The sequence below is a fragment of the Ascidia mentula genome, chromosome 2, assembly GCF_947561715.1.
Source record: "Ascidia mentula chromosome 2, kaAscMent1.1, whole genome shotgun sequence".
Lineage (NCBI taxonomy): Eukaryota > Metazoa > Chordata > Ascidiacea > Phlebobranchia > Ascidiidae > Ascidia > Ascidia mentula.
The window spans coordinates 8,216,057-8,243,608 of record NC_138567.1 but is presented as its reverse complement, the minus strand read 5'-3'; the positions used below and the strand labels follow the sequence as shown (position 1 = coordinate 8,243,608).

General features: G+C 40.9%; 1 protein-coding gene and 1 pseudogene across 1 annotated transcript; one reads left to right on the top strand and one right to left on the bottom strand.

The window, feature by feature from the left end:
* Positions 1-10,877: 10,877 nt before the first annotated feature.
* LOC145890011 (pancreatic secretory granule membrane major glycoprotein GP2-like) lies at positions 10,878-14,610 on the bottom strand (annotated as a pseudogene).
* Positions 14,611-16,129: 1,519 nt separating this feature from the next.
* LOC145890367 (aldehyde dehydrogenase, mitochondrial-like) lies at positions 16,130-24,714 on the top strand. Its single transcript, XM_082981357.1, has 13 exons — positions 16,130-16,222; positions 16,470-16,574; positions 16,638-16,778; positions 16,975-17,054; positions 17,486-17,535; positions 18,638-18,828; positions 19,577-19,690; positions 20,029-20,178; positions 20,593-20,730; positions 21,820-21,984; positions 22,449-22,606; positions 23,752-23,866; positions 24,326-24,714. The coding sequence occupies exons 1-13, from the start codon at positions 16,175-16,177 to the stop codon at positions 24,356-24,358; spliced, it is 1,488 nt and encodes a 495-aa protein (XP_082837483.1). The 5' UTR covers positions 16,130-16,174; the 3' UTR covers positions 24,359-24,714.
* Positions 24,715-27,552: the final 2,838 nt, after the last annotated feature.

Here is a 27,552-nt window from a genome sequence, read left to right as displayed (position 1 = left end):
TCTGAATTTCGCTGCCAGTCACCACACGATCGAAAGAACAATACTTTCGCTGGACGCTGTATTCCCCGCGAATGGGTCATGGACAACAACATTGATTGTCCTGGGTCCTCTAGCGATGAGGATAAGCCTTTTGTCGCGTGTTACACCAAAACTGAATTCCGTTGCCCGAGTACTGGGAGATGCTTACTGAGGTACAGGGTCATGGACGGATTTAATGATTGTCCAGATAAAGCTGACGAACAAAGGCCACTTGAATGTAAAGAAAATGAGTTTCGTTGCATGGGAACGGAGCGATGTATTCCAAAGCAATGGCTCAACGACGGTGAAAGAAACTGCCCTGACGGGAGCGACGAGGTTATTCGCAACATGACCGGATCATGTGCCAAGGACATGTTTCTTTGTGCTAACCAAAGACGGTGCATTCCCGAAAACATGATGTGTGACGGCGTTGACAACTGTGGGGATTGCAGCGATGAAATCGAGTCGTGTTCTGACCCGCGAATGTTTCGTTGTCCTGAGCACAAGAAAAAGTGTCTGTCGTGGGATTATTCGTGTGACGCCTTCACTGATTGCGAAGGTGAAAAAGACGACATCACCTCTTTGCCTGGTTTCAAATGCTTCAGACAAGTGTCAAGCCTCAAAACACACAAGAAATATTGTTCTATTCCGCAGTGGTCCCTGCGTGACAGCCTACCCTGGTGTGATGACGCATCGGATGTGTGTTTTGTAGATGGTGTATTTGTCTGTTCGCTTTGTCTTGACAACCGCACTATCATCGCTAAGAGGCAAATCTGTGACGGGGTAATCGACTGTCCCGATCTCTCGGACGAATGCCTTTGTTCCAGTAGTTTTAATACTTCGGCGCAACGCGAAATATGTGCAAAGATTTGTTACCAAAACAATGCATGCAGAAAGTGCAAAAGTGGACAACTCGAGTGCGACGGCAAGTGTTCAAAGCCGGGAGCGGTATGTGATGGCAATAAAGACTGTTCAGCCAGTGGGATTGATGAGATGTTTTGCTCACAACCGACTCCTGTAGAACCCAAACAGTCACCTAAAAACTTTTCCTGCTTTCCTATTCCTAAATCATTTCGGATTATCTTGTCCATGTTCAACCTCACGACGATCGGAAAAGAAGCTTTCCAGGAAAATGCAGCAAGGTGCGTTGAGTCACGTTGATGACGTTGCTGGGTACATGCATAGCGCCATATTGTTCAAAGTTAAGGTCCACAAATTTCTTACTTTGTTGTAGGTGTGATGGAAAAGTTGAGTGCTTACTTTTTGAGGACGAGTGCTCGAAAGAGGCAAATTGCAGCGTTAGACCAAAAATTTGCGATACCATTCCTCTAAAGAAGGTAATTTTTGTAACGTTTGTAATCTGGTTACTTTAACGGCCTTTTTACACCTCTAGGTACAGCTTCCAAGTTTTATGAAACGACTTCTTAATGGCAACGAGACTGCGAGATTATGTGGCAACTTGTCAGAATACGTTGCTGGTTTGTCGATATGCAACGGAGTAAGTGAATGCAGCAAAGGAGAAGACGAGGAAGACTGCGAAAGTACCAGATTCGGTTGCAATGCAGGAACGGTTGAGTGGACTCATGGTAAAAACTAGTGTGTTTATGTTATGTATCAATGAAGCTATTTGCAGAGATGGACACGAATATCACAATTCTTGTAATACTAACAGATTATAAAGTGGCTTAGAACAGCAATATCAGTAGTTTTAATTTTATGTTTTAGGTCCACGACCTAAAGTTAACGTGGCACTTTTAAAAGTTTGCGATGGTGTGGTGGATTGTGTTGGTGATGACAAAGATGAAATGAACTGTAGTTCCAAAACACACTTTTACTGCAACAACGGCGACCCCTTGTTCGTCTCAAGAAGCAAAGTAAAAAAAATATACTCAGTTGTGTGTTTTTCCACACGTTTTCTAAATCCAATGAAAAACTTACAGGTGCTCGACGGTATAACTGACTGCACCGATCTTTCTGACGAATGTCCTGAAGAGTTCAAAGCGACTCGTGCTGTCTCTTCAAAATTCGACATGATTGCATCACCAGAACTGCGCGTCTTTGTCTGGATTTCAGCATTTCTGGCGTTACTAGGCAACAGTGCTGTTATGGTAATCACATGCAAGTATCTGTACTCTGTTCGTTATAAGCGCGTGTCCCCAGTCGCTGTAATCAACAACATCCTTATTTTGAACCTGGCCCTGGCAGATTTCCTTATGGGTGTCTGTCTAGTGATTATAGGCGTCAAGTCGGTTCAGTTTTCTTCCCAGTATTGCCTGCGTGATCGGTTGTGGCGAGCCAGCAGAACTTGCAACTCTGTTGGAGTGATGACAACCCTTTCAAGCGAGGCTTCAGTTCTAACACTCATATGTTTGACTTCATATCGATTGTATGGCGTTTTTCGGCCATTCAAGAGTAGGGAAGTACGCGTAAGATGGGTTTTCGTCTGGTTGACGATGCTCTGGATCTTCTCTCTCATCACATCATTGCTTCCACTCTCGCCCGCCCTCTCGCGGCAGATGGTCACCGAAATGCTGATCCCGAGTAACCCGTACTTTCAACGCGGAGCAGTTAAATTTGATGAGTTACAACGATTTGCTTTGCGTTTAAACGCCCTTGTTCCAACAAACAGCAGTCGCGACAATGTCCCCGACGATTGGAACGCTCTAAACAGCTTTTTACTAAATCACTTTCCAAGTCTTGCTCCCAAACCACTCGGCTATCACGGCTTTTACAGCGCCAGCAGTGTTTGCATTCCAAAGTTTTTTCGTCTTCCCGGTGACGGGTCGATATTTGGTTCATATTCTGCAGTGGTCATCACCTTCAATTTCGTAGCCTTGCTGTACATCCTGGCCTCCTACTTGGCCATTTACAGACATTCAACACGAGGTAACGCGGCCCGCAGCGCCAAGCAAACCGACAACAAGGCGATGCAGCGCAAAATCACCTTTCTCATCGGAACTGACTTTTGTTGTTGGATGCCGATTTGTGTTATGACTTTTATCAGCATGTCAGGAGGGTTTATACCACCATATGCCTACGCCTTTTCGGCCATTATTCTTTTGCCTGTCAATAGCGCCCTTAACCCCATTATCTATTCCAACACTTTGCCATTAGTGGCAAGGTTTTTTGTACGGCTGGTGAGGGGCAGCGCTACTAAAGTAAGAGCTGTGGCAAAGCAGCCATCAACGGAAGAAGGTTTAGTCCGATCCTGAGTTACGTCGTCGACTTAAATATTGAAAAAAATTCCCTGCAAAAACGAATGCGACGCCATCGACTCAAATGGAAGCAACAGCCAGGTTGTGTTTCCAGTGGATCACATGGGTTGTGGTATTTGCTTGTTAGATTGAATTTCCAACCCGGCTACACTGAAGCTTAAAATTATCAACACAACATTTTCTTGTCGACTTGTTGCCTTATAAATGTTACCCCATAAGGCATATGGCATGCTACGGTTCTTCTAACGATATTTGACAAAAGAAAAACGTGAGATGTTATTTAGTTACATGCAGAAATAGCTAAAAGAAAATTTCAAGTGAAAATTATCTTCTGTAACTCGTTCGCACATTCGTATGTAGCGAATTTTCTTGTGACACAATCCTATCAACTGATCGTGGAACTTTTCACTGCATCCTCTCTAGTTAATAGATAAACTCCATTATTCCAACCTAACTTGTTCACTGTAGTCAAAACTACCAAGTCAGTAACTTATTGCTTAACGTGTTGTGTATTTAAAAGTATGTATCGTGATCACATGATGGTCAATACTGGCCTGGTGTTTTGTTTGTTTTAAACGCTTGTTTGTTTTACTTCTGCCTATAGACTCCTTCAGTTACGAAAGCACTATATTTTGCATTCACCATTTAACCTTTCACTGATTCTTCTGATACGACACGTGTTTCCTGGTATTACTCACATCTACATGATTTCCTATCCCTGTGCAACACATAACCCGGTCCGCAGATACAGCGCACGTATCCGAAAAGGCCTCGCAGCAAGTATGGCCACACCCACCGTTCATTTGAAATAACAGAAGTTTTGCAACAAATGCGACATCTAATCCTCTATGTCAACATGAATAAGAATTTATCGATTGTTCACTAAGTTTTGATCGTGTTATAAGTTACAGGAATACATCTTGTTTTGCACAAACAAAATTGTGTTGATTTTTTTTACAAACTCCCAATAACATCATTTGTATGACATTAACACCAATAAAATCACAAATGTTATCGAGCCTGGCGTTCATGTGACAGCGATTCCTTTGCAGAAAATCACGATCTGCCATAGGATGGCAATCGGTTGCATTGACACATAGTAGGTGAAAAAGCATCTTGCAACGAGTAACAGGTATGCGTATTTTTGTTGTGTTAGTATCGTTTAACATTGTATGGCAGACCATGAAGGCGCAGTTAATGTAAAAGTGACAGGATCGAATTGCTAAAAATATAAAACAATCCCATCTTACATGCTTATTTAAAACTTGTGTTTTGGGTAAGATTTGTATTAACTCCGAATGATTTTAGTTAGTAAAAGTAATTTTGAATTAAGCAGTGAGGTTTGTATTCGTGTGTTATTCAGTCGATTGCGGCGCAGCCCGACGCCAGCATACAGCTATAAATATTTCAGACCGTCATTAAAACAATAGATTATTGTGTACTCAAAACCCAGAAATTAAGTGTATTTAAGTCACGAAACCTGAACGCTATATTATTTCACAAGTAACACTGGAAAGATTCTCAACGTTCCGACATTACAAAGAACTCGACTTTGAACAAACCCTTTTATCCCAAGCAATATGCGGAACGAAGTCCTGTTTCGGGATTTAGAATTTTGAGGTTGCAGAATCCATGGGTGGTAGGATCTGTACATATGGAAAAATGGAAGTTTTTTCTCAAGGCGGTAGAGGAAAACAGTTTCATAGCAATAAGTTATTCAGTTTTGGAAAAGAAATTATTTCTCAAAACCATTATTGTTTGTTGTTTATTGTAACTAAGTAACTAATCAAACAAAATTTTCGTCCGTAGGATTTACATTTCACGACATAAAAAATGTGGGAAAACATCTCAGTACCGAGCACCCTTTAAGGACGTGATGCCCAACAGTGGTTGGAAGAAGTTGTTTGAAAAGTGATTAAAATCTTTAAATAACTTTGTGGTTGCTTTTGTTTTCAATAACGTGATAGCGCAAAACCCGTTTAGCCGAGTGTTGCAATGACACTACACTCGTTTTTTGACACAATATCTTGACGAGATGATTCTTGACGCCGAGAGATTGCGACGTTTCTACAAATAGTTTCGATTTACTTCGTCCACGGAAAAAGTGGTCCTCACGAACTTGACTCATTGTTGACAGTCCCTTACAATCATGCAATGACTTATGACAAAGTTAGGGAAGCTTTCAGAAACATTCAAGCCAGACGTCAAATTTAGTTGCCACAGTGTACAACTATGACAGTTTGCAGTCCTTCGATATCACATTTGCCTAAAATAAAATTTATCCATCGTTATCCAATACAGTTCTTCATGCGACTGTCATACAACACAGTAAACAACCACAAACCGTGTTTAAATCTGAATTAAAATGTTTCTGCATCCTATGTAAAGTCGGTTTACACTCAGTCATAACCTTTGGTATGTTATTAGGAACAGAGCTTCTCAACCCGTTCACACGATCGTATTGGTAACTGTTTGAAACAACTTTCGAGGGTCGGTGATTTGAAAAAACAACAATTAAAGGGATGAGAAGATTCTATTTAATGTTAAAAGTGTTGTTGTCTTTTTATATAAATCCAGTTAAATGCAGCGCATGAGTAGATTTGCATTTTGGGGGACCAGTAAAGAATTTGTCTCTCACTGTATAGTTAGACGAAGGCGAAAGCTTAAAATAAATATGATGATGTGGAAGTTTGGGCCGGAATTGCGATGACACGCAAAGTGAAGTAGCGCTCGATCAGTCATAACTCGTCCGCTTTTTTCTTCTTGTGTGTTAATTCTATTAAAAATAGATACCAGTTTCGATTAATTGTTGTTCAACAAATTGTTAAGCAATTTTGTCAGAAACCCAAAATGAAACTTAGTTTGTGTGGATTTGTCGGTTTAGTTATTATATTTCTACTACTATCAACTTGTACCGGTACGTATGGAAACAGAATCAAAAACAAAATTTAAAAGTGCTGCAAAAACTAAACTAAACAAAATAAAGAAATATTATTTTGCGGTAGAATACTCTTTACGAATATTGGATAAACAGTCCCGACTATTGTTGTACAGGAAAGTCAACAATGGAATATTACTGGAGTCACACAATGAAGTTTGATAGGCGAGATGACTCTTGTCGTCCAGAGGATGGGTTCTTTCGATGCGACAATTCCAAATGCAAAGAGCGCCATCAAGTCCGGGATTTTGATGATGATTGCGGAGATGGAAGCGACCAAAGAGCACGTGAGTTTTGAGAAAATGTGATTAAATTTTGAAAACGAATGCGGGTACGTTTTTAAGTGGTTGTATTTTTGTTGTATTTTCTTGACGAAAGGCAGATAGAAGCAGTATAGTAATAGCAAAATATGCAGTTTTATTGGTGGATTGAAAACAGTGTTTTTACTGGATAGATCAACACATATAAACTGTTTACTGTTTAACCTAGTGCTGAACTGCACTGATGCCGAGTTTACGTGTCGTTTAACATCGAAGTGTGTGGCGAGAAGGTCATCAGTGGATGGATGTAAACACAAAATGAATGTCATGATCCGCTGCAGAGAGGGGGAAGGTGGGGACACTTACAGTTCAACAAATTTATGTTTCTGTTAAAACACGTTACTTAAATTTAAACTGAGTATAACATTACAACCAACCCTATTTCATTTGGCAAACATTTTCTGCTAACTAGAAAAAGACTTATAACGACTTATTATAACCTCTAAACCCTAGTCACAGTATCTTTTCACGCAGAATTCACTTGCGACAAAACAAGACGTTGCATTCCGCGTTGGATGGTTATGGATGGCAAACGAGACTGTGACAGTTTGTCCTTGACTGATGGCAGTGATGAAGAGTCATCTCTTTCTAACTGTACGTCTTCTGAATTTCGCTGCCAGTCACCACACGATCGAAAGAACAATACTTTCGCTGGACGCTGTATTCCCCGCGAATGGGTCATGGACAACAACATTGACTGTCCTGGGTCCTCTAGCGATGAGGATAAGCCTTTTGTCGCGTGTTACACCAAAACTGAATTCCGTTGCCCGAGTACTGGGAGATGCTTACTGAGGTACAGGGTCATGGACGGATTTAATGATTGTCCAGATAAAGCTGACGAACAAAGGCCACTTGAATGTAAAGAAAATGAGTTTCGTTGCATGGGAACGGAGCGATGTATTCCAAAGCAATGGCTCAACGACGGTGAAAGAAACTGCCCTGACGGGAGCGACGAGGTTATTCGCAACATGACCGGGTCATGTGCCAAGGACATGTTTCTTTGTGCTAACCAAAGACGGTGCATTCCCGAAAACATGATGTGTGACGGCGTTGACAACTGTGGGGATTGCAGCGATGAAATCGAGTCGTGTTCTGACCCGCGAATGTTTCGTTGTCCTGAGCACAAGAAAAAGTGTCTGTCGTGGGATTATTCGTGTGACGCCTTCACTGATTGCGAAGGTGAAAAAGACGACATCACCTCTTTGCCTGGTTTCAAATGCTTCAGACAAGTGTCAAGCCTCAAAACACACAAGAAATATTGTTCTATTCCGCAGTGGTCTCTGCGTGACAGCCTACCCTGGTGTGATGACGCATCGGATGTGTGTTTTGTAGATGGTGTATTTGTCTGTTCGCTTTGTCTTGACAACCGCACTATCATCGCCAAAAGGCAAATTTGTGATGGGGTGATCGACTGTCCCGATCTCTCGGACGAATGCCTTTGTTCCAGTAGTTTTAATACTTCGGCGCAACGCGAAATATGTTCAAAGATTTGTTACCAAAACAATGCATGCAGAAAGTGCAAAAGTGGACAACTCGAGTGCGACGGCAAGTGTTTGAAACCGGGAGCGGTATGTGATGGCAATAAAGACTGTTCAGCTAGTGGGATTGATGAGAAGTTTTGCTCACAACCGACTCCTGTAGAACCCAAACAGTCACCTAAAAACTTTTCCTGCTTTCCTATTCCTAAATTATTCCGGATTATCCTATCCATGTTCAACCTCACGACCATCGGAAAGGAAGCTTTCCAGGGAAATGCAGCAAGGTGCGTTGAGTCACGTTGATGACGTTGCTGGGTACATGCATAGCGACATTTTTTTCAAAGTAAAGGTCCACAAATTTCTTACTTTGTTGTAGGTGTGATGGAAAAGTTGAGTGCTTATTGTTTGAGGACGAATGCTCGGCGGAGGCAAATTGCAGCGTTAGACCAAAAGTTTGCGATACCATTCCTCTAAAGAAGGTAATTTTTGTAACGTTTGTAAGCTGGTTACTTTAAAGCCCTTTTACACCTCTAGGTACAGCTTCCAAGTTTTATGAAACGACTTCTTCCGGTTAATGGCAACGAGACTGCGAGATTATGTGGCAATTTCGCAGAATATGTGGCTGGTTTGTCGATATGCAACGGAGTAAGTGAATGCAGTAAAGCAGAAGACGAGGAAGACTGCGAAAGTACCAGATTCGGTTGCAATGCAGGAACGGTTGAGTGGACTCATGGTAAAAACTAGTGTGTTTATGTTATGTATCAATGAAGCTAGCTGGTATATTTGCAGAGATGGACACGAATAGCAAAATTCTTGTAATACTAACAGATGATAAAGTGGCTTAGAACTGAAAGTGAAGTTGCCAAAAGAAATGACATTGTTAATGGCAAAGTTCCGACAAACAATACCAGTAGTTTTAATTTTATGTTTCAGGTCCACGACCAAAGGTTAGCGTGGCACTTTTAAAAGTTTGCGATGGTGTGGTGGATTGTGTTGGTGATGCCAAAGATGAAATGAACTGTAGTTCCAAAACACACTTTTACTGCAACAACGGCGACCCCTTGTTCGTCTCAAGAAGCAAAGTAAGAAATAACCTCTGTTGTGTGTTTTCTACACATTTTTGTTTCTACATCTGATTAAATACTTACAGGTGCTCGACGGTATAACTGACTGCACCGATCTTTCCGACGAATGTCCTGAAGAGTTTGAAGCAACTCACGCTGTCTCTTCAAAATCTGACATGATTGCATCACCAGGACTGCGCATCTTTGTCTGGATTTCAGCATTTCTGGCGTTAATAGGCAATAGTGCTGTTATGGTAATCACATGCAAGTATCTGTACTCTGTTCGCCATAACAAGCGCGTGTCCCCAGTCGCTGTAATCAACAACATCCTTATTTTGAACCTGGCCTTGGCAGATTTTCTTATGGGTGTCTGTCTAGTGATTATAGGCGTCAAGTCGGTTCAGTTTTCTTCCCAGTATTGCCTGCGTGATCGGTTGTGGCGAGCCAGCGGAACTTGCAACTCTGTTGGAGTGATGACAACCCTTTCAAGCGAGGCTTCAGTTCTAACACTCATATGTTTGACCTCTTATCGCTTGTATGGCGTTTTTCGGCCATTCAAGAGTAGGGAAGTACGCGTAAGATGGGTTTTCGTCTGGTTGTCGATGCTTTGGATCTTCTCTCTTATCACATCATTGCTTCCACTCTCGCCCGCCCTCTCGCGGCAGATGGTCAGCGAAATGCTCATACAGAGTAACCCGTACTTTCAACGCGGAGCAGTGAAATTTGATGAGTTACAACGATTTGCTTTGCGTTTAAACGCCCTTGTCCCAACAAACAGCAGTCGCGACAATGTCCCCGACGATTGGAACGCTCTAAACAGCTTTTTACTAAGTCACTTTCCAAGTCTTGCTCCCAAATCACTCGGCTATCACGGCTTTTACAGCGCCAGCAGTGTTTGCATTCCAAAGTTTTTTCGTCTTCCCGGTGACGGGTCGATATTTGGTTCATATTCTGCAGTGGTCATCACCTTCAATTTCGTAGCCTTGCTGTACATCCTGGCCTCCTACTTGGCCATTTACAGACATTCAACACGAGGTAACGCGGTCCGCAGCGCCAAGCAAACCGACAACAAGGCGATGCAGCGCAAAATCTCCTTTCTCATCGGAACTGACTTTTGTTGTTGGATGCCGATTTGTGTGATGACTTTTATCAGCATGTCAGGAGGGGTTATACCACCATATGCCTACGCTTTTTCGGCCATTATTCTTTTGCCTGTGAATAGCGCCCTTAATCCCATTATCTATTCCAACACTTTGCCATTGGCGGCAAGGTTTTTTGTTCGGCTGGTGAGGGGCAGCGCTACTAAAGTAAGGACTGTGGCAAAGCAGCCTTCAACGGAAGAAGGTTTAGCTCGATCCCCGGTTACGTCAGCAGTGTAAATTCTTTTTGGTTTTACTAATGTCTCAAATGTTGCTTGTGATCAATGTTAATGCCGATTGAGTCGCTTGAAGTCTTGCTCAATTTACGCATTTCAGTAGTCGGTTGGGTCAACTTGTCTGCGCAGATTTAAAATTTCATCACGTTTGTAGTTGAACCTCGTTTTCTTGCAGACATGTTTACTTGTGATTGTTCACACTGTACAGTACATATAATTGAACAAAAGATATCGATGATATAACGCCAACATTTTGTATATAACATGCGTCTACAACTGCTGTACAAAATATCTGACAATAATATTGAACGAAGGCAGAACGAAAGATGTGATTCATTTACATGTAGAAATCTATGGAAGGCAGTTTTGCAATGAAAACCGTTTTGTCTGTAATATTAAGTGTCTGTTTCAAACTCATTGCTTCAGTGTGAGCGTGATTGATTCGTTAGGAAAAAAAACATCACATCATCTACAACTCGTGCGCGCCTTTGTATTTTCTTTTCCTGGAGCGATTTTTCTTGCGGCATATTCCTATCAATAGACCAACACAAGCGAAAAGAATGAGGGATGATGCCGCGAATAAGATGTAGTCGCTCATTGAACTTTCCATCACATCCTCCCCTGCCGAAAGATGAACTCCTTCGTGCCAATCAAACTCATTCACTCCTCGTCCTCCAATCACTGAAAGTAAAATCTTCCTGTTTCAGAAGAGCTTGTGTTCAAACCCCCTAAAGATAAAACCTGATCGACCGAATTTTGTGCGTTTTGATATCTTTACAACGACAATATCGGATGCACGGTGAGTTATGTTTGCTTTAGGTCGTAGTTACGAAAACAACATCATTTTACCAGTTTTTAAAACAAAATCCAAGCCTTGTTTCGTATCAACGTGTTAACACTACGGAAGTGCAAACGTTTCCACTTGTTCTTCACATTTACCCTTTCACCAGTTCAAACATTTATCACGCCTTATAGTTGCTTCATATTACTCACATCCACACGATTTCCTGTCCCTGAGCAACACAAAACCCGGACCGCAGATGCAGCGCACGAAACCATAAAAGTCCTCACTACACATATGGGAACATCCACCATTCATCTGTTTCAGAAAAAAAAACTTGTTTGCGAATACCACATTGCATTAAAAATCAGAGTAAAATTTAGCTGCTAAAACCACTGGAGTACGTATCATGTCGAAACAGTGAGTTCTATGTTTTTATTCCGTATATGGGACCGGTAAAACACAACAGATCAAACCTTTGAACAAGCTGAGTCTCCGGCCACGACTTTCAGGGGACCAACTGTTATTAGATGACCGTCTATCGATCTCTTGCGTCGCGCTTCCAAACTTCCAACGCAATTCTGCAATCATGAACAAAAATCGTAGCCGCATTAATACACAGCCAACGATTTGACCATTAGTATTCGCACGTATACGTACTTTCGTTGTGCAAGTATCGTTAAGCACTGTGTCGCAGACCGCAACATCACAGTGTATGTAAATGTTCTGGTCGGCTAAAGCGAGACCTGCCCATGTAAAAGCTTGCAGGGCGAATCGTGCTTGTGAAGAATAGTAGTTTTCATAGAGCAACACCAAAGTCGGATCACTTAGGTTTGCTGGGCAACTAAAATTACAAATTGTAGCATATCCATGCTCGGTTTTGTGTAGCTTTAAGAGGCTATAAACTTACCCGCTTGCTATAATAGAATATTGTCTTGCGTCTGAGGAGCTGCTGGAAGGAGTGGCCCAACATGTTGTGGCCTAAAATAGAAGAGCATTCGTTAACTACTTGGAATACTTAGTTTTGCTACTAGTATGGATAGAAACTGTTATCTTAGAAAGTACCTTTTTATCGATATGTCAACAAAATCCTGTGTTTCACCAATACGTGCCAATACAAAACGAATATAAAAGACCAAAAATGCGCAATCTTATTATATCTATAGCGTGAGCAGATCGTGTTTGAATATATCTGTTTTTTCGATGTTGGATCACTTTTGTCGCAAATCATCTGAAGCTTTTCTCAGATTGACTAGCTCGGTTATACCTGCAAGACGAGATAGTTTGCATTTCCATCAGTGAAAGTAAGGCCCACGTAAATATAGTCGGGAACGGTGATGTTGTGGTCTCCCACTATCGGAACGGAGAAGGTTGAGTCGTTAAAGAGAGCCATTGCAATAGCTAACTCCACGGAAACAGGTTGAAAAGACAGACTTGACGACCTGCATAAAATGTTTTTTTCAAAAAATTGAATTCTTTTTTAAATATGTTTCTTTTTCCTTGGTAATATTTGTTAAAGAAGCTATTTGGTAACAAAGGGATAAGCACTTTTCAGCATAAAAACGGATCCTAATAAAATCAAATAGTTTCGTAATATTTATTGTAATTACTGCGAAACTGAGCCTCCTAGTGAAAGGGAGGTTTGGACTCCAAGATTGTAGATGCAGCTGAACCGGAACGATATATCGATTGAATTTGAAGTGGTCGACTGGAGGTTGGTGTTCGTGAACGAGTTGATCGCATACGTGTAGATAGAGTGTGTTTTATTGCCCTGCAAGAAAGCGCAAAAACGTTAACAGTAGAAAAACTGTTTTTGTTCGATAATACAGAGAGATGGTTTTGTAACGTAAGAAAGTTATGCAATTCAATCAAATAAACTCGGGAGCACTATCCGATTTAGGTTACTAACAGATCGACGTTGACCGAAAGGTACCACAACGTGGAAATTTGTGTGCATGTTAGTTTAAAAGCTTGTCCAGTGCCACAAATACTAGCTAGATCTTTTTTCAGTCACTTTTTGACCTGGGTCAAACATAATTCAGGTCAGTGAATATTGGCCAGGTTATGTTTATCTAGAATATTACCCTTCCCTCATCCATATATTGTTACAGTGGGAAAGTTCCATTAAAAACGTTATCCACGACAAGTGTTATGGCTGATTTAATAGTCCAAAAAATCGCTTTCACTTGTGCATTGCAGACGATATAGTTTATCAAATACAATCCATTATAAGAGTAAGGTAACTCGTTTTTGTGTGGCCTCACCGTTTTTGTCGGCGAGCAATCCGTGATGTTGATACTGAACAATGTGTTGTTTCCCGAAATAGTCGGATAGCAACCTTCCGCCACGTCACTCATAGTAACATTGGACAAGTTTGGACTTGTTATTCCGAGCTCGTAAATAGGGTTGTGCCCCAGACACTGAACCGCACAATCGTCCATGCTTGAACACAAATATACTTTGCATATCGGAGCTTTACAAGAAATGATGTAAATCGGGAATTGGCATGTGTTATGAAGTAACAAGCCTCTAATTTATGTCAGCAGATTTAATTGAAAAAATTGATTTCGCTTATGTATTATGTAGCGTTTTTTTGTCCCAATTATTTCGAAGTACCCATCGTGCGTCACTTGACCTACACCCCCACCGCATTTAGCGAATAAAGAATAATAAAATATTTCGTGGGCTGTGTTAACTTTCAATTTGATTGCCTTTCAAAATGTTATAATAATTCGTATTTCAGCGCAGCTTATTGATTTCAAAAGGGTGCACTCCGATACGAATAACCCCATCGGTGATGACGTAAATACCCCTTACGTTGCTTCAACTACAGACGTTCCACAAGTAACTTGCAAGTTTGTGAAGGAAAGCAAGGTTGCACTGGTAATACTTGGAGGTGGTGTTGTTGTTGGGCAAGAAGCTGTTAGGAAAGTTAAAAGTGTGTCACAAACATTGGTTCAGTCTGAGAATAATCGGATAAGCAAACTATGAAAAAAAACGTAAGACATAAAATTCTAGCTTACGTTCGTTTTCACCATATTAATTTACTTAGTAGATAAATAGGCTTTTATCTATGTCGTGGAACTAAAACAGTCGAGCTACAATTCACAATACTGTGGAGCCCATTATTTAATTGTGCACTAACGTGTGACCTTACAAACTTCGTTATTAAATTATGGCTGAAGAATACGAAATTTTTTTAATAATTCCCGGCATAGTAACGGACACACCTAAGTTCTCCTCATTTCAAAAATTATGTTAAACATTTAGCCCGAAATGCAAACGTCAACTCTTGCTGAATCATTATTTTTTTTAAAGATTGGTGTAGAACTTGTTGTATTCGTGTCTTACTTGATCGACTTGCGATTTTCCTTGGCATCACCAGCAACCAAGCTGTAAAAGTTAATGCTCTCCCAAACATTCCCCAGCTTTGCTGTTTGGCAAGCTAGCCGAGTTGTGTACCAAGTATTCCAAAAACTGTTAGACCTAGTTGTCAGTCGCGCTCACTACAGGCTTCCCTGAAAATGCAGTACGTAACATAGCTATGTGATGATCATCTAATCCAAATCAAAATATCAAAAAAACTTGCTAAATTGTTCGCGTTCGCGGTTTGTGGGAAACAATGCGAGACCTTTTTTGTTCTACTTCCGTGTCCGGTGTTTAGGTTGGGTTTAACCGACACAACGCACTGTGACATCGCAAATATTTCCGTTCTTTTGTTCACAACAGTCGGCGACGCAGGTAAACTGTTTGTTGTGTTTCAATTTCACAAATGTTAATCCAAACCCGTTGCCCTTGAAACGTTTTGTTGCATTATGTGTCTTTTGTGATTTTAACCTTTTCCCCTCACCCCCTAGCTACTACCTAATAATTATTTATTGGCTGCCAGTAAAAATGTATGGTGTAAAGAACACCAGAATGTATCATTAAATCCTTTAAGTATAGCTTGTATAGTTACATTATACAAATAATATTACCGCAAACTTTAATTTCCAAATTAACTGCTTCATAGAGAAATTATAAACTTCAAACTTAATTTTGTATTACGGCCAAATAAAATCTTTGAATAATAAATCAAATTAAATAAAACTGTAAATTCGTCGAAAGTGATCCTTTATGATAAAATATGCAAAATGGAACCATTTCGGTTTTGTATAATTACTTTTGACACCAGGAAGTGAGTAACGGCAATTCTGTCACTCATGTTCGATCCATTTATTGTATTTTTTTTGACCACACCAGGATTTGAACTGGGCACGAAACCCGATCAGGTTTTTTTATTCTTGGTATACGGGTAGGGCGCTTGGTTAATGCTGCCAATCACCCGCCCATCCATTTATTGTAGGATAAAAATTTACAGGACATCAACCAATTTTTATTTTTTGTGGTGTATTCCCTAAAAAAAATTCACCGCAAGGTGACGTAAAAGCGCAAGACAATGACGTACCGTCGTGATGGGAAAATATGAAAAAGGCACGTGGTGGATTCACAGGACATTTAAAATGCTCTTGTCAGAATGTTGTACCTTGCTAGTTATCAGTGTAACGAAAGTGATTGCAGGGATAGGTACTTATTGTAGGCTTTGCAACTGACACTGAGCTTGTGCTTTAGTCAAAAAAGGGTATGGCGGTTTTCCGGTTGACTTGTCACAGAACAAAACATCATTGCGTCATTGGTAACTTGATGTAGATGGAGCGTTACTTACTTACAACGAAGTTCTTGTAAACTGTGAAAAGCCATAAGGCTACGCCCTTTTTACCTAGGAAAGGTATTTCGTAATCTTTTAGCTGTTCGTTGTCACGTGTTTTTAAGCGCACATAAAACGCTCCTCCCACCACGAAATTTTGCACAGTAGCAGGATAGGCAGAAGTAGCGGACGTAACCAACACACATTGCAAGGGTTATTCGAGGCAGTTAACTTGATCAACCGCTTCTTTTACAGCTTTAGCGTTCACTGAGGCTTTGTTTCACTGCAAAAAAACGCAATGTCGACCCCAAAGCCTGATCTTACGCCCAAGATTCAGTACACTCAGGTAACCTCCACCACATTAGAATGCAACTGCCAATTGAACTCGTTTGTAGTTCAAGCACAATTTGCTGGTTCTAACTAAGTATTCAATTGCTGCAAACTTTCCAGTATTGATGTATCCAGCTGTGGTAGTGTATTGTGGTTGGTGATATTTCATTCATATACAATGGAGTATTGTATTGTGTGTTTGTAGCATTGTTGATGTGAACACCTTAAAATTTTACTCACTAGCTCCGTGGTTTGTTTTGCAGATTTTGATAAATAATGAGTGGGTGAACTCAGTCAGTGGGAAGACATTCCCTACCATAAACCCATGCAATGAAGAAGTCATTTGTCAAGTCCAAGAGGGAGACAGGGTGGGTATTCATTGTTGGGCATTTGTGTAGTATTTTGAAGTTTACTGACTATGTCCTTTACAGGCTGATGTGAACAAAGCTGTTGCTGCAGCTCAGGAAGCTTTTAAATTGGGATCACCCTGGAGAACCATGGATGCTTCTGCCAGGGGCAAACTGCTCATTAAACTTGCAGATTTGATTGAACGTGATAGACATTACTTAGCTGTAAGTATCGATTTTGTGTCTACTAGTTTTTTTTTGCTAATGCTTTGGTAAGTCCGATCTAACACAAACCTTTTGTGATCAAACTACTGCCAGGGTGTTTATAAAAAACAAGCTAACAAAAACATTGAGCAGAACTGATGCACTTATATACACATGTAAATTGCAAAAACTTTCATTATGTATTACCATTCTACAGTGTTTGGAAACTTTGGACAATGGCAAACCTTACCACATCGCCTACAACATTGACTTGCACCTGGTTATTGAATGTTACAGGTAAAAATTTTGTTGACAGGATTGGCGATTTCATTTCTGCATAAATGCATGGAATGTCACTAAAAGCTGGACCTACAGTCCAGTTTAATCAAGTGCTTTCAGAGTAAGTTTGTTTTGAAAAGATGTCGCTTAACAGGCCAGTGCGAAGAGAGAGGTAGTGTTACGCTTTGTTTGCGATGGTCATTCAGAACGCGTTTGAAACGTTTTAACCGACATTTGTCGCACAATCCATCGTGTTGTTTGTGCCCAAGCCAGCATGCACACACACTCAACAAACCAGTCCTAATTTGGCTTTCACTTGCTCCTGAAAGTTCAATCCTACCCTAATTTACTAGACGTCATGGTTGACCGCACTACGTTGCTGCAAAAGAGCCTCGCCTTGAGGTTTATATCCCGCTTGTACTTGCGTAACCTTTTGTTTTGTAACACAGATATTTCGCTGGTTGGGCTGACAAGAACCACGGCAAGGTCATACCAATGGGTAAGTTATTTTCTGATTTTGTGCTACGACTGTTTGCACTTTATGAAAACAACACAAGCGAACATTCTTTTTCCGCAACTATAACATTGAGAGACAGGGCAAATGACAAACACGGAAGTCTTTAAAATGCGCTGTAGGGCCGGTGGATTTCATACTGCAATGAACCACGTTGGTATGCAGCGCCCAAAACTTGTTTTACAGAACGTTATTTACCGTGTAGCTGCATTTGCATGTCAGCGCAATCTTGCCGCACGAAGCGATAGGAAACGTGGACATTGTGAAATTAATGTTTGGCGTCGGCACGATGTGTTGACACCGTGACGTTTGATTGCTTTGTGGTCACCGGGGATCGTAAGCGATTGATACGACCTTCTTGTTATACAGTTAAACAGCGCACTGTTAACATAAATTAAACAAGTAAAGATCATGCTGGGCCCGAAGCTAATATAGAGGAAATCTCTGAGGTATTATAGCATTGCGACGCGTGGGTTCGTCCTGTATTGCTTTTTATTGCCTTTATCACAAACTCGTAGTTAAAGCACCCGACCGGTTAGCACTTTTCTGTGAATTTGCTTTACCCGCCTGTCATGATGGCATGTCAGCATGGGCATTTAGCGTGACGTAACACGCTATTAACCTACACCAGACTGCCGAGCAAATAATAATGCTTCAAAGAATGTCAGGGAGTTTTTGCTCATGATACGAACACAGGAAGCTCCTAAAATCCAAATTTTATACAAAAACCTTGAATCACGAACGGTGTTTGCATACAAGTAAAAGCTGATTAACCGTTTCACAGGATATTCAGCACAATTATCTTTGATGACCGGAGCACTTACTCATATGTAATATTAAGTTTGCGTATATTCGATGGGACATTTGCGTTTATAACGCCCTGTCATTGTTGCCCGTTTTTCAAGATGCCATTTCCGTCGTTTCTAACAACTAACCATCGCTCCCGCCACTAAAGAATTAATGGTTCAGCATTCGTTCCTCCATATTTCCGCGTATTAGAACATATGTGTTAAATTGCAATTCTTGTGCAGAGGAAATTACATCACGTCCGTTCTGTAACATAACTCCCCATTTTTCTTACATTTAGACGGAAATTTTCTGGCGTACACGCGTCATGAGCCGGTGGGGGTTTGCGGTCAGATTATTCCGTGGAACTTTCCGCTGCTAATGCAAGCTTGGAAGTTGGGCCCGGCGCTTGCATGCGGCAATGTGGTTGTGATGAAACCGGCCGAACAGACTCCCTTAACTGCGCTTTACGTTGGACAACTTGCAAAGGAGGTAAGGAAGTTATTGGCCGTAAACGCGCCATAAATAAACACGTCAGTCTTTCGCAAAAACAGTACTTAACGCTTTATGAACTGGGGTACATAACGACATACAGATAACGTGTGCATTTGTGTAAAATAGGACTCGGTTATCTTTTGTGGTTGCCGTGAATACCAAGCAATTGAAATTGTCAGGTGCAGATTTGCAGCATAATTCCACAAAGTTGTGTTTCCCTTTATCCGACTTACATAAGCTGGTGGTTTCAAAAACATTTACGTGAGACTTAACCCAAGCTTTATCGCATCGGCATCGAGCCAACTATTTATCCTCGGCTACGTGCCGCCCTATTTCGCGGAAAATATGTCCGGAGAATTTTACTTTAGCATTTTCGGTAAGCGCAAAAACAGATTATTAACATATTTAACAAAACTTCCTGTGGCCCGGACTTCGACACGGGTCGTCTTGTGCTCTGCTCTAAGCTCCTTATGCACACCACGAGATGTAATTAATAGTAAGTATTGTGGTACTACGAAGCGCGTTCCTCAGCACTAATCCACGACCAGCTGCTCGGGGATGTCAGCATTAAACCACAGCAAAGGAAACCGCATGTTTTTGCAATTATTTATAAGACTTGGCATCTCTTGTCGTAACGAACTTGCGTAAGGTACAATAGCAATTTATTTTTCTCCGCATACCCAATTTATTGCGGGTTATAGAGTACTTGTCAGGCGTATCTTTTAAAACGCTGTTGCAAACACAGGCAGGCTTTCCGCCAGGCGTGCTGAACATTGTGCCAGGTTATGGGCCGACGGCGGGCGCAGCCATCAGCGAGCATATGGATGTTGACAAAGTCTGCTTCACTGGATCCACGGAGGTAGGTTACACCTATTTGTCACCAGTCTTTGGTTAATCATTTCCCTTATGAAGCTACTTTTTCGTTCAGCCCGAGGTTGTAACATTGTGCGTGAACAAGCAGTATGAACCGACTTAATAAGCAATATTACTTTTGGTCGATTCATGAACAGCCTCAGGCATTTTAGAACTGTTATCGGAATATTTTGCATTTTAAAGAATGCCCGATTAAAATCTCGTCAAATTTTTACTTCTAAATCCTTACAAGTGGTTCTCTCATTCGCCATAGTTAAGGTTGCAGAAAAATTGCAATACTTCATTTGACCGCACGCATTCAGCGACGCATTTCCTGTTGGTCAGATTGGTCACGTGATCATGCAAGCAGCCGGCAAGAGCAACTTAAAGCGCGTTAGTTTGGAGTTGGGCGGAAAGAGTCCGAACATAATCTTCGCCGACGCGGATCTTGATCATGCTGTAGAGACTGCTCACCACGGTCTCTTCTTCAATCACGTAAGTATTTCCCAGCGCCCGTGGAAGTGGTCTTGAAAGACCCGTTTTTGGATTTGCGAAAAGGGTGTTTTTTGTCCGATTTAGTTATTCTGAAATAATGTCCGTTTGACATAACTAGTTTTTTGGAGAAAAAGTGCAGCTGTTGCATAAATATGGTTACACACAATAAACCAGAGTTTCTCCTTGGAGATTATTGGCTACCCTGGGGGCCATTGAAGGTGCCCGTTCCATATTAAAAATCATTTTTTATTGTCACAGGGCTTAGCGTTACTGTCGGAAACCACTGTAATAGACCATCCGTGCGTAATATCATCATTACCTTTGCTTTACTGAGTCCAGTACGGCATTCAAAAAGTTCACATACCATTGTACCCGTCGGAACTTCAATAAAGTAACCGGAAATCTATCTTACAGGGACAGTGTTGTACTGCGGGCTCCCGTATCTTTGTGGAGGAAACGATTTACGACGAGTTTGTGAAACGCAGCGTTGCGAGGGCAAAGAAGAAGGCGGTCGGTAACCCGTGGGACGACGGCTGTGAACAAGGACCACAGGTAAAGAAAACGGACTGTGAACCAGAATGTTTTGCTTGAGTGATATCGCTTTAGTGGCAAGTACACGTCCCATGAAGCCTATAATTGTCCCTCGTACTTTTGCCGTGGATTTTGTGGACTTTCCTCCCGTTAATACAATTTGCGTTAATTTGTTTAAGGCCTCTGTTGTCCTAGTCACCTTAATTGTGCTAAGTGTCAAAAAGGCATATTTTATAACAGTCCTGTATGAAACGCACCTTCCAATACGCAACCAACGAAAAGCATACAGGTCATTTTGTCTGACTTGAAGTGCTGTTGTCCAAAGCAACAGAAAATTGGAAACCAATACGCTCCTGTGAGGTTTCCTTCGACTGAAAATCGCCTGAGCTAAATCGCTAACGTCGTGCAACTATTTACCGAGCAAACAGCATCTGCTTATGTTGTGCAAAGTTTAAGTTTCGCCTCGCTTACATGACAGTGCTGCAAGCATCTAGGAAATATAATTCCAGATTTCTCGGTTTATTTGTATTTCTCCGTGGCTTCAACCTATCCTGGTTTAAACGCTTGCCCCGCGGGGCTGCATACTTTAGCCTTTATATGAGAAATATGCGGAGTAGTTCGCACAGCAGCCAGTTCCACTGAAAAGTGGATGTCGCAAATTGGCCTGGTAAGCTTTAAAAGCAACATAGCAGTAATAGCACCATTAGCGATCGCCCTATTTGATATCCGTAAGATAAAACAAATAGGTTTATTTTGCACCACGCGTGTTTAGTGCCAGTTCTGGGCGTCTGTTGGAATGTTGGTAATATAATTGAAGCTCTTACTGTTAATTCGCATTCCAAGGAATGACGGCATGTTGTGCTTATAATCAAATCCGGTTCCATTCTGTCAGCTAACATATTGGCAATAGCTATGACAACTCAATTAAATATTGTATGCTACATCACTATTAGACGGGTTGCAACTGTTTATAAACCTGGATTCATGTTGAGGAAATATCAATACAGAGTATATTTCCCCACTAATAGTTGTTACAACAAATCCCTATTGCCGATGTACCCCGAAATGGCCTTGCAGATCCACAATAAAAGTTGTATGTTGCATTTACAGGTGGATGCCGAGCAATTCAAGAAAATCCAGGGTCTCATTGAAAGTGGCAAACAGGAAGGCGCCGAACTTTTGTGTGGCGGAAGTCGCTGGGGTGACAAGGGCTACTTTATTCAACCGACGGTTTTCGCAAACGTCACAGATAACATGAGGATTGCCACGGAAGAGGTAATTGTTGGTTTTGGATTTGCTGCCTGATGGGTTGCAGCTGCGTGCCTATGCAAACAAACGGTGCAGCAACTACCGCAGTATATGTGTTAAAAGGTGTTTTATATTGTCCTCGGAAAATTTAATTACCAAACTGTACAGCAGAGATCGCGAGTTTTTTTCCATATGATTTAAATTTGTTTAAAATAAACTTTGATGTGTACTCATTGAAATTAAACACATGAATGCCGACGAATTGACAAACAGCTCGCTCGAACCATGTTTAGCTGTTGGGGTGAAATCCTTCCGCACGCGATCAGATACCCGATCCCACGCCATTGTAGTGTTTGCACGGTCCGAGCAACACTGCGAGGCTGTGGCCAAAACACGCCCTATACACGATTCCGAACGTGTAGAAGTGTATTACTCTTGGGGTAATCTAACTTGGTTAATTCCACCTGTATTATTGTGTATTTTCCGAGCAGATCTTTGGTCCAGTGCAACAGATCCTAAAATTTAAAACGATGGACGAAGTAATAGAACGTGCCAACAGAACATGTTACGGTCTAGCAGCCGCCGTCATAACCAATGACTTGAACAAAGCTATCATGGTGTCCAATGGCGTGCGGGCAGGCACAGTATGGTGAGTATCGCTTTTTTATGGTTGTAGGTCTAATAAAACTATTAGGACAGACAGTTTTACGTTTTTTATATTATGCACTCACAGATATTGATTGTTACAGAGCCACGATGTGTAAAACGATAGTTACATAAATTAGAGGCTCTCGTCACATACAGATGTGTGACCTCCGAAATATTTATGTATGAAGCAAGTTGGCTCAATGTTGCTCGATCCTGTTTAACTGAGTCTGTACATGGGACCACGTGGGTATAAATTGACAAAAAAAATAGTTGGAAAACCAAATAGTAACATTTAAATAGTTTGAATGTTAAGAAAGCCTACTTGTGCAAAATACACAGGTCGTTTTGCTGTGTGAGGGAAAGAAAACCGTACTCCTGCTCCAATTACTAAAAACTAAAACCTTCGTGATTTCTTGTAACATTTGGGTAAATAAGATTGATTGACAGCGGTGAAATACAAGGGTGGCAAGCAGCCAAACAATTCAGCAGACCAGCAATTTGGTTCAAACTATACCAAGCGTATCCGAATGTGCTGGGCACTCCCGCGTGCCTAATGAAGCGAACGATATAGGTCTTATTTTCTGGCCTGATAGTGAAGCGTGCACCTTTATGCCGCAATTGCCGAAACTGGGTGGGAGAGCAGACACGTGTTGACATCTTCTAGCATTTTCTTGCAATGTCCGTGTTCTAAATTCGTTGTAGACGTGCGCCAAGTCGCGCGCGTGCGTGCAAATATTTACACGAATTGCTGTTTCCCACCAGGCGGACTATTTATCTTCAGATGCTAAGTACGCCCGACTTTCAGCGCGTCACACAAGCGGCGAGCATTGCTGCTTGCACATGCATTCAGGCTTCGCAAGTCGAAACGTCCACAAATCGACAAACGTGTCAAGCTAAAATGGCACGTTGCCATATGCTTGCATTGTGGTACATGTAAACTACCATGGCCAAATCTGCATTTGTAGGTTAAGTTGCCAATATTCTATAAATACACAAGGGCCTGAAATAGCTTTTGTGGTTCAAGTTTTAGTTCGATTTTGCTTGGCTTATGAAATCTACGTACACATTTCGAAATAGAAGTCCATGACAAAAGTGTATTTGGTTTCTGAAGCTGGTGGTATTACGGGTCGCATTTTTATTGTCTAGGATCAACTGCTACAACTGCTTTTCGGCGATGACTCCGTTTGGTGGATTTAAGATGTCGGGCCAAGGGCGCGAGCTGGGCGAGTACGCACTGGAAGGTTACACTGAAGTGAAATGCGTGAGTCGATGCCTGTTTCGCTTTCATAATTTGACACAGTGCGTGTATACACCCTGTCTGCAGCTCTCATTGATTATTATGGCTCTTTTGCGCATATAATTTGACATTGTTCGCGTGCGAATGTCAGAATCGTGGGAAGTTATGCGCGGGAATGCTTCCTGTCAGCAAGTCCCATGGGAACTGCTGTCATTCTATTTGATGCAAACTTGTAAAGCACTAAGAGACCGCATTTGATTTAAAGTTTTGTGGATGCTGTGCTCAAGTTACCACGTTTAAAATAGCAGTTATTTAACAATTTAATTTAGTATTTGTGTAACTCTAACGTGTGCTCTACTTTTCCAATCGCACACAAATTGTTAAATCGAGCTCGCCATGAGTATATGTCATGAAATTGTCTCTGTAGCGACTTCTAGTGGTGGCTAAAATTGAACCTAATGTGGTCACTTTCTTTTTTCTCAGGTGGTCACTGCAATTCCAAAGAAGAATTCTTAAATGTTCAAAGATCTCAGTCATTGCAATTCTATCCACCTGCAGCATTGTACAATTGTGACATGTATCAAATTAATCTACTAATTTTACGTCTGTGTGTAACTGTACAGGTTTGCGCGCGAGTGTTGTCTTGTGTTCACCTCATGGTTTGTAATTGTAATTACTGCATTTACTTTACGATTATACCCAATGTCGATCGAAGAGATTGGCAATGTAATGGTTATCAACAGGTTTTGACCCTGAGCTGCAACTGAAACATGCATCGATTATTTATCATTCAATCAGCATCAATTTCTTCGGTGTACAAGTTTCGAAAAGAATTAAAAAAAATTAACTTAGCAAGTGTACATCTTATTGATTCGATCGCTTTGTGTTTATGGCGTTGTCAGTACCTTCACATGGTAATAACTTGAACCGTGTTAATTAAAAAGGGGTTTGGTAGCGACGCATCAGAGCAGGCACTATACGTGGCGTTACAGAGCACACAATTTAAATGTACACAAATTTGTTTATTATACGACCACTATTTCAAATTATACATTTTTTTAGATAACAATTATTTCACACCGGCGCTACCAGCAAGGACTATAGCAAGCAAGGCTTCTCGTGCTAATTTTTAATAGGCCAACACACAGCTTTAGTTGGGCCTGAGGGGACCAGTTATGCAGAAATGTTGTCACTATGCAGATTAAAGGTATAAGACTAGGGCGGGCGATTGGCAACATCGGTTAACGCCCGACCTATATACCGAGAAGAAAACCTGACGAGATTCGTGCCCAGTATATTCGAAATGCGGTTGAACGCCGTAAATACCAGTGAAGAGTTTGATACACTTGAGTAGAACCACCGCCTGCCAACATTCAACCACAGAAAGCGATTAATATAGCTGCAAGGACTTATGTTTAGACTTGTGTCATTTGTATTTATACCTCAACATCATGGTTTCTGATAAGAGCTGTTCAATATAGTTTTTTTTTATATGGAACTGATTTATAAATTATGCCGCAAACTTATTCATAGGATCCAAGTGCACCGTTGTATTTGATACTTGATGTAGATGTTAAAAAACATACACATACACAAAAGTTCATGGTTTTAATTGCGCAAACAGTAGAAGTTACGAAAACGGGCATTAACGATTGTCGTAACTTTCATATGATGGTTTATTGTAGGTTTTTGATGCTCCAAAGTTTAAACGTGCGATTCCTAATAACCGCTTATTACTTGTGCAATTCTCGCGATTAGAAAATTTATTGTGGTATTTTTAAATAGGCTCGTGCTTCCTAATGAATTCCCAATCCGATTTTTCCCAAACCCAAACTCTGCTATCGGGAGTTTCCCGATTGCATCTATTGTGTTGATGCTTCGCCAGTTTCACTCAACATGACGCAACTCACGTGTTGCTGAAAAATTACGTTTACGCCAGTACTTTTTTAGTTGCCTTATACCCATGGCCTTTAGTGTTTGCGTAGTTATTTTTATAACTTTCTGTATTTTAGAGATTCAAATTATGTTGTTTACAATATAAAGATCGGGTGTCATTGAGTTTATGCATGCAGAGCTTTTATCGCCTCGTTGCTTTAAAAGTGTTCTTCGCTGTTGTTTCTTTCTGTAAGGTTTCTGAATCGGTGTCAAGTCAAAATCAAATTCAGTCATTTACGTTTTGCGCGTAAAACGTGCTACACAAATGAACAATAACATGAAGAAAAATTGGACACCGATAAAACCTCATGTAATGGCGATTTTGTGTGAATCGTAAGATAGATGACAAACTTTTTTACCCCAAACCGCTCAAGTGTATAATTGATAATTTCATTTTCCCCGTCGTGATAGCAAGTGTGGTTACGGATTCAATAAACTGACGAGAACCGAACAACTTGGAACCGTATATAACCGCCTAGGCGGTTATCAAAGAGCTTCCGGGAGAAAGTGGAGGTATTTACTATAAACACACACACACATTAGAGCGTACACAAAAAAATGAAAACACAAGGCAATAACTTATGCAATAAAACTTTCTTGTGATATTATGAGACTTTACGAAATCGTGGGTTCCCTTTTCTCTAAATCAAAGCTAAAAATAAGTTAATGCAGTCACTGAACGTCATAGTTGCAATGACGTCGCACTATAAAGTTCAATGAATAATATTTCGTAGTTGGCCAGAGTACAATTTCTATCAACGCTTTGGGAAGATTCTTTTTTATCCACGCGTTGCTTAAACGTCTTGCTTTCCATTGAATCTCTTCTTAGGCGAACCAACAGTTGTTTTCAGGCAAGTGGAAGTTATTTTAGGCACGAGGTAATATGCAAGTAAGATTGGAATTTGAATCATATTGTCAACTTCCGCGTAGACGGGGCATTCATATACGCACCTCGCCACAGACAAACCACACAATTCCGTTCATTTCGCATATGGCCTATATGAGGAAGATAGTTCCGCGAAAATAGTCGTAGTGAAGCTTACTTTCAATAGTTTATAAGAACGTCACTATGCATGCAGTGAAGTATGTTTGTTTTTCGTTTAAATGTTTGCTGTTTAGAAGATTCGGGGAATGTGTGTTTATATATTTATCTACATATGTATACATATTTTTTGGGATAAACCGTAAAGTTACTTCGATACTAACCATCATCCGATGACACTATAGTGCATACGATATACGAGCATTTTAAACATTTACGTCATGGCGGTCGGCATTCGCGCATTGGTTAAATTGCTCATCTTCCGGATCTTGAACAAGAATAGAAAATTGCTTCAGAATAGGTGACCTATCAGCGTGTCGTTCGATACCAACATATTCGTTTTATTGCTCATGTTCTGGATTTAGTAAATTTCTAAGTTTCTAGAAAATACAAAATTCAGCAGAAGAGGTTTGCCTTTTGGTTTGGTCTGCTTTGAATGCGAATATGCTGGTGTTTCTGCAAAGGAGCCTGGTCGGGCCAAAAAAACAAGTATGTTTATGCGAGTAGTTGATTTGTCCTAAAACATTTGAATGAATCACGGAAGATACAACTGTTATATGAAAATGTTTCGTTGCTATAAATTGAAAATAGGAACGTGAAGGACGAAACTGTATGAGCAGTACATTGTTTTTTTAAAGTTAGTGTGTTTGCATTTGTTGTGATTTACCCAAGATTTCAAGGAATAACAATGATAATGGAACTATATTAATTTCGTTGAAGCATGTTTTGTGTC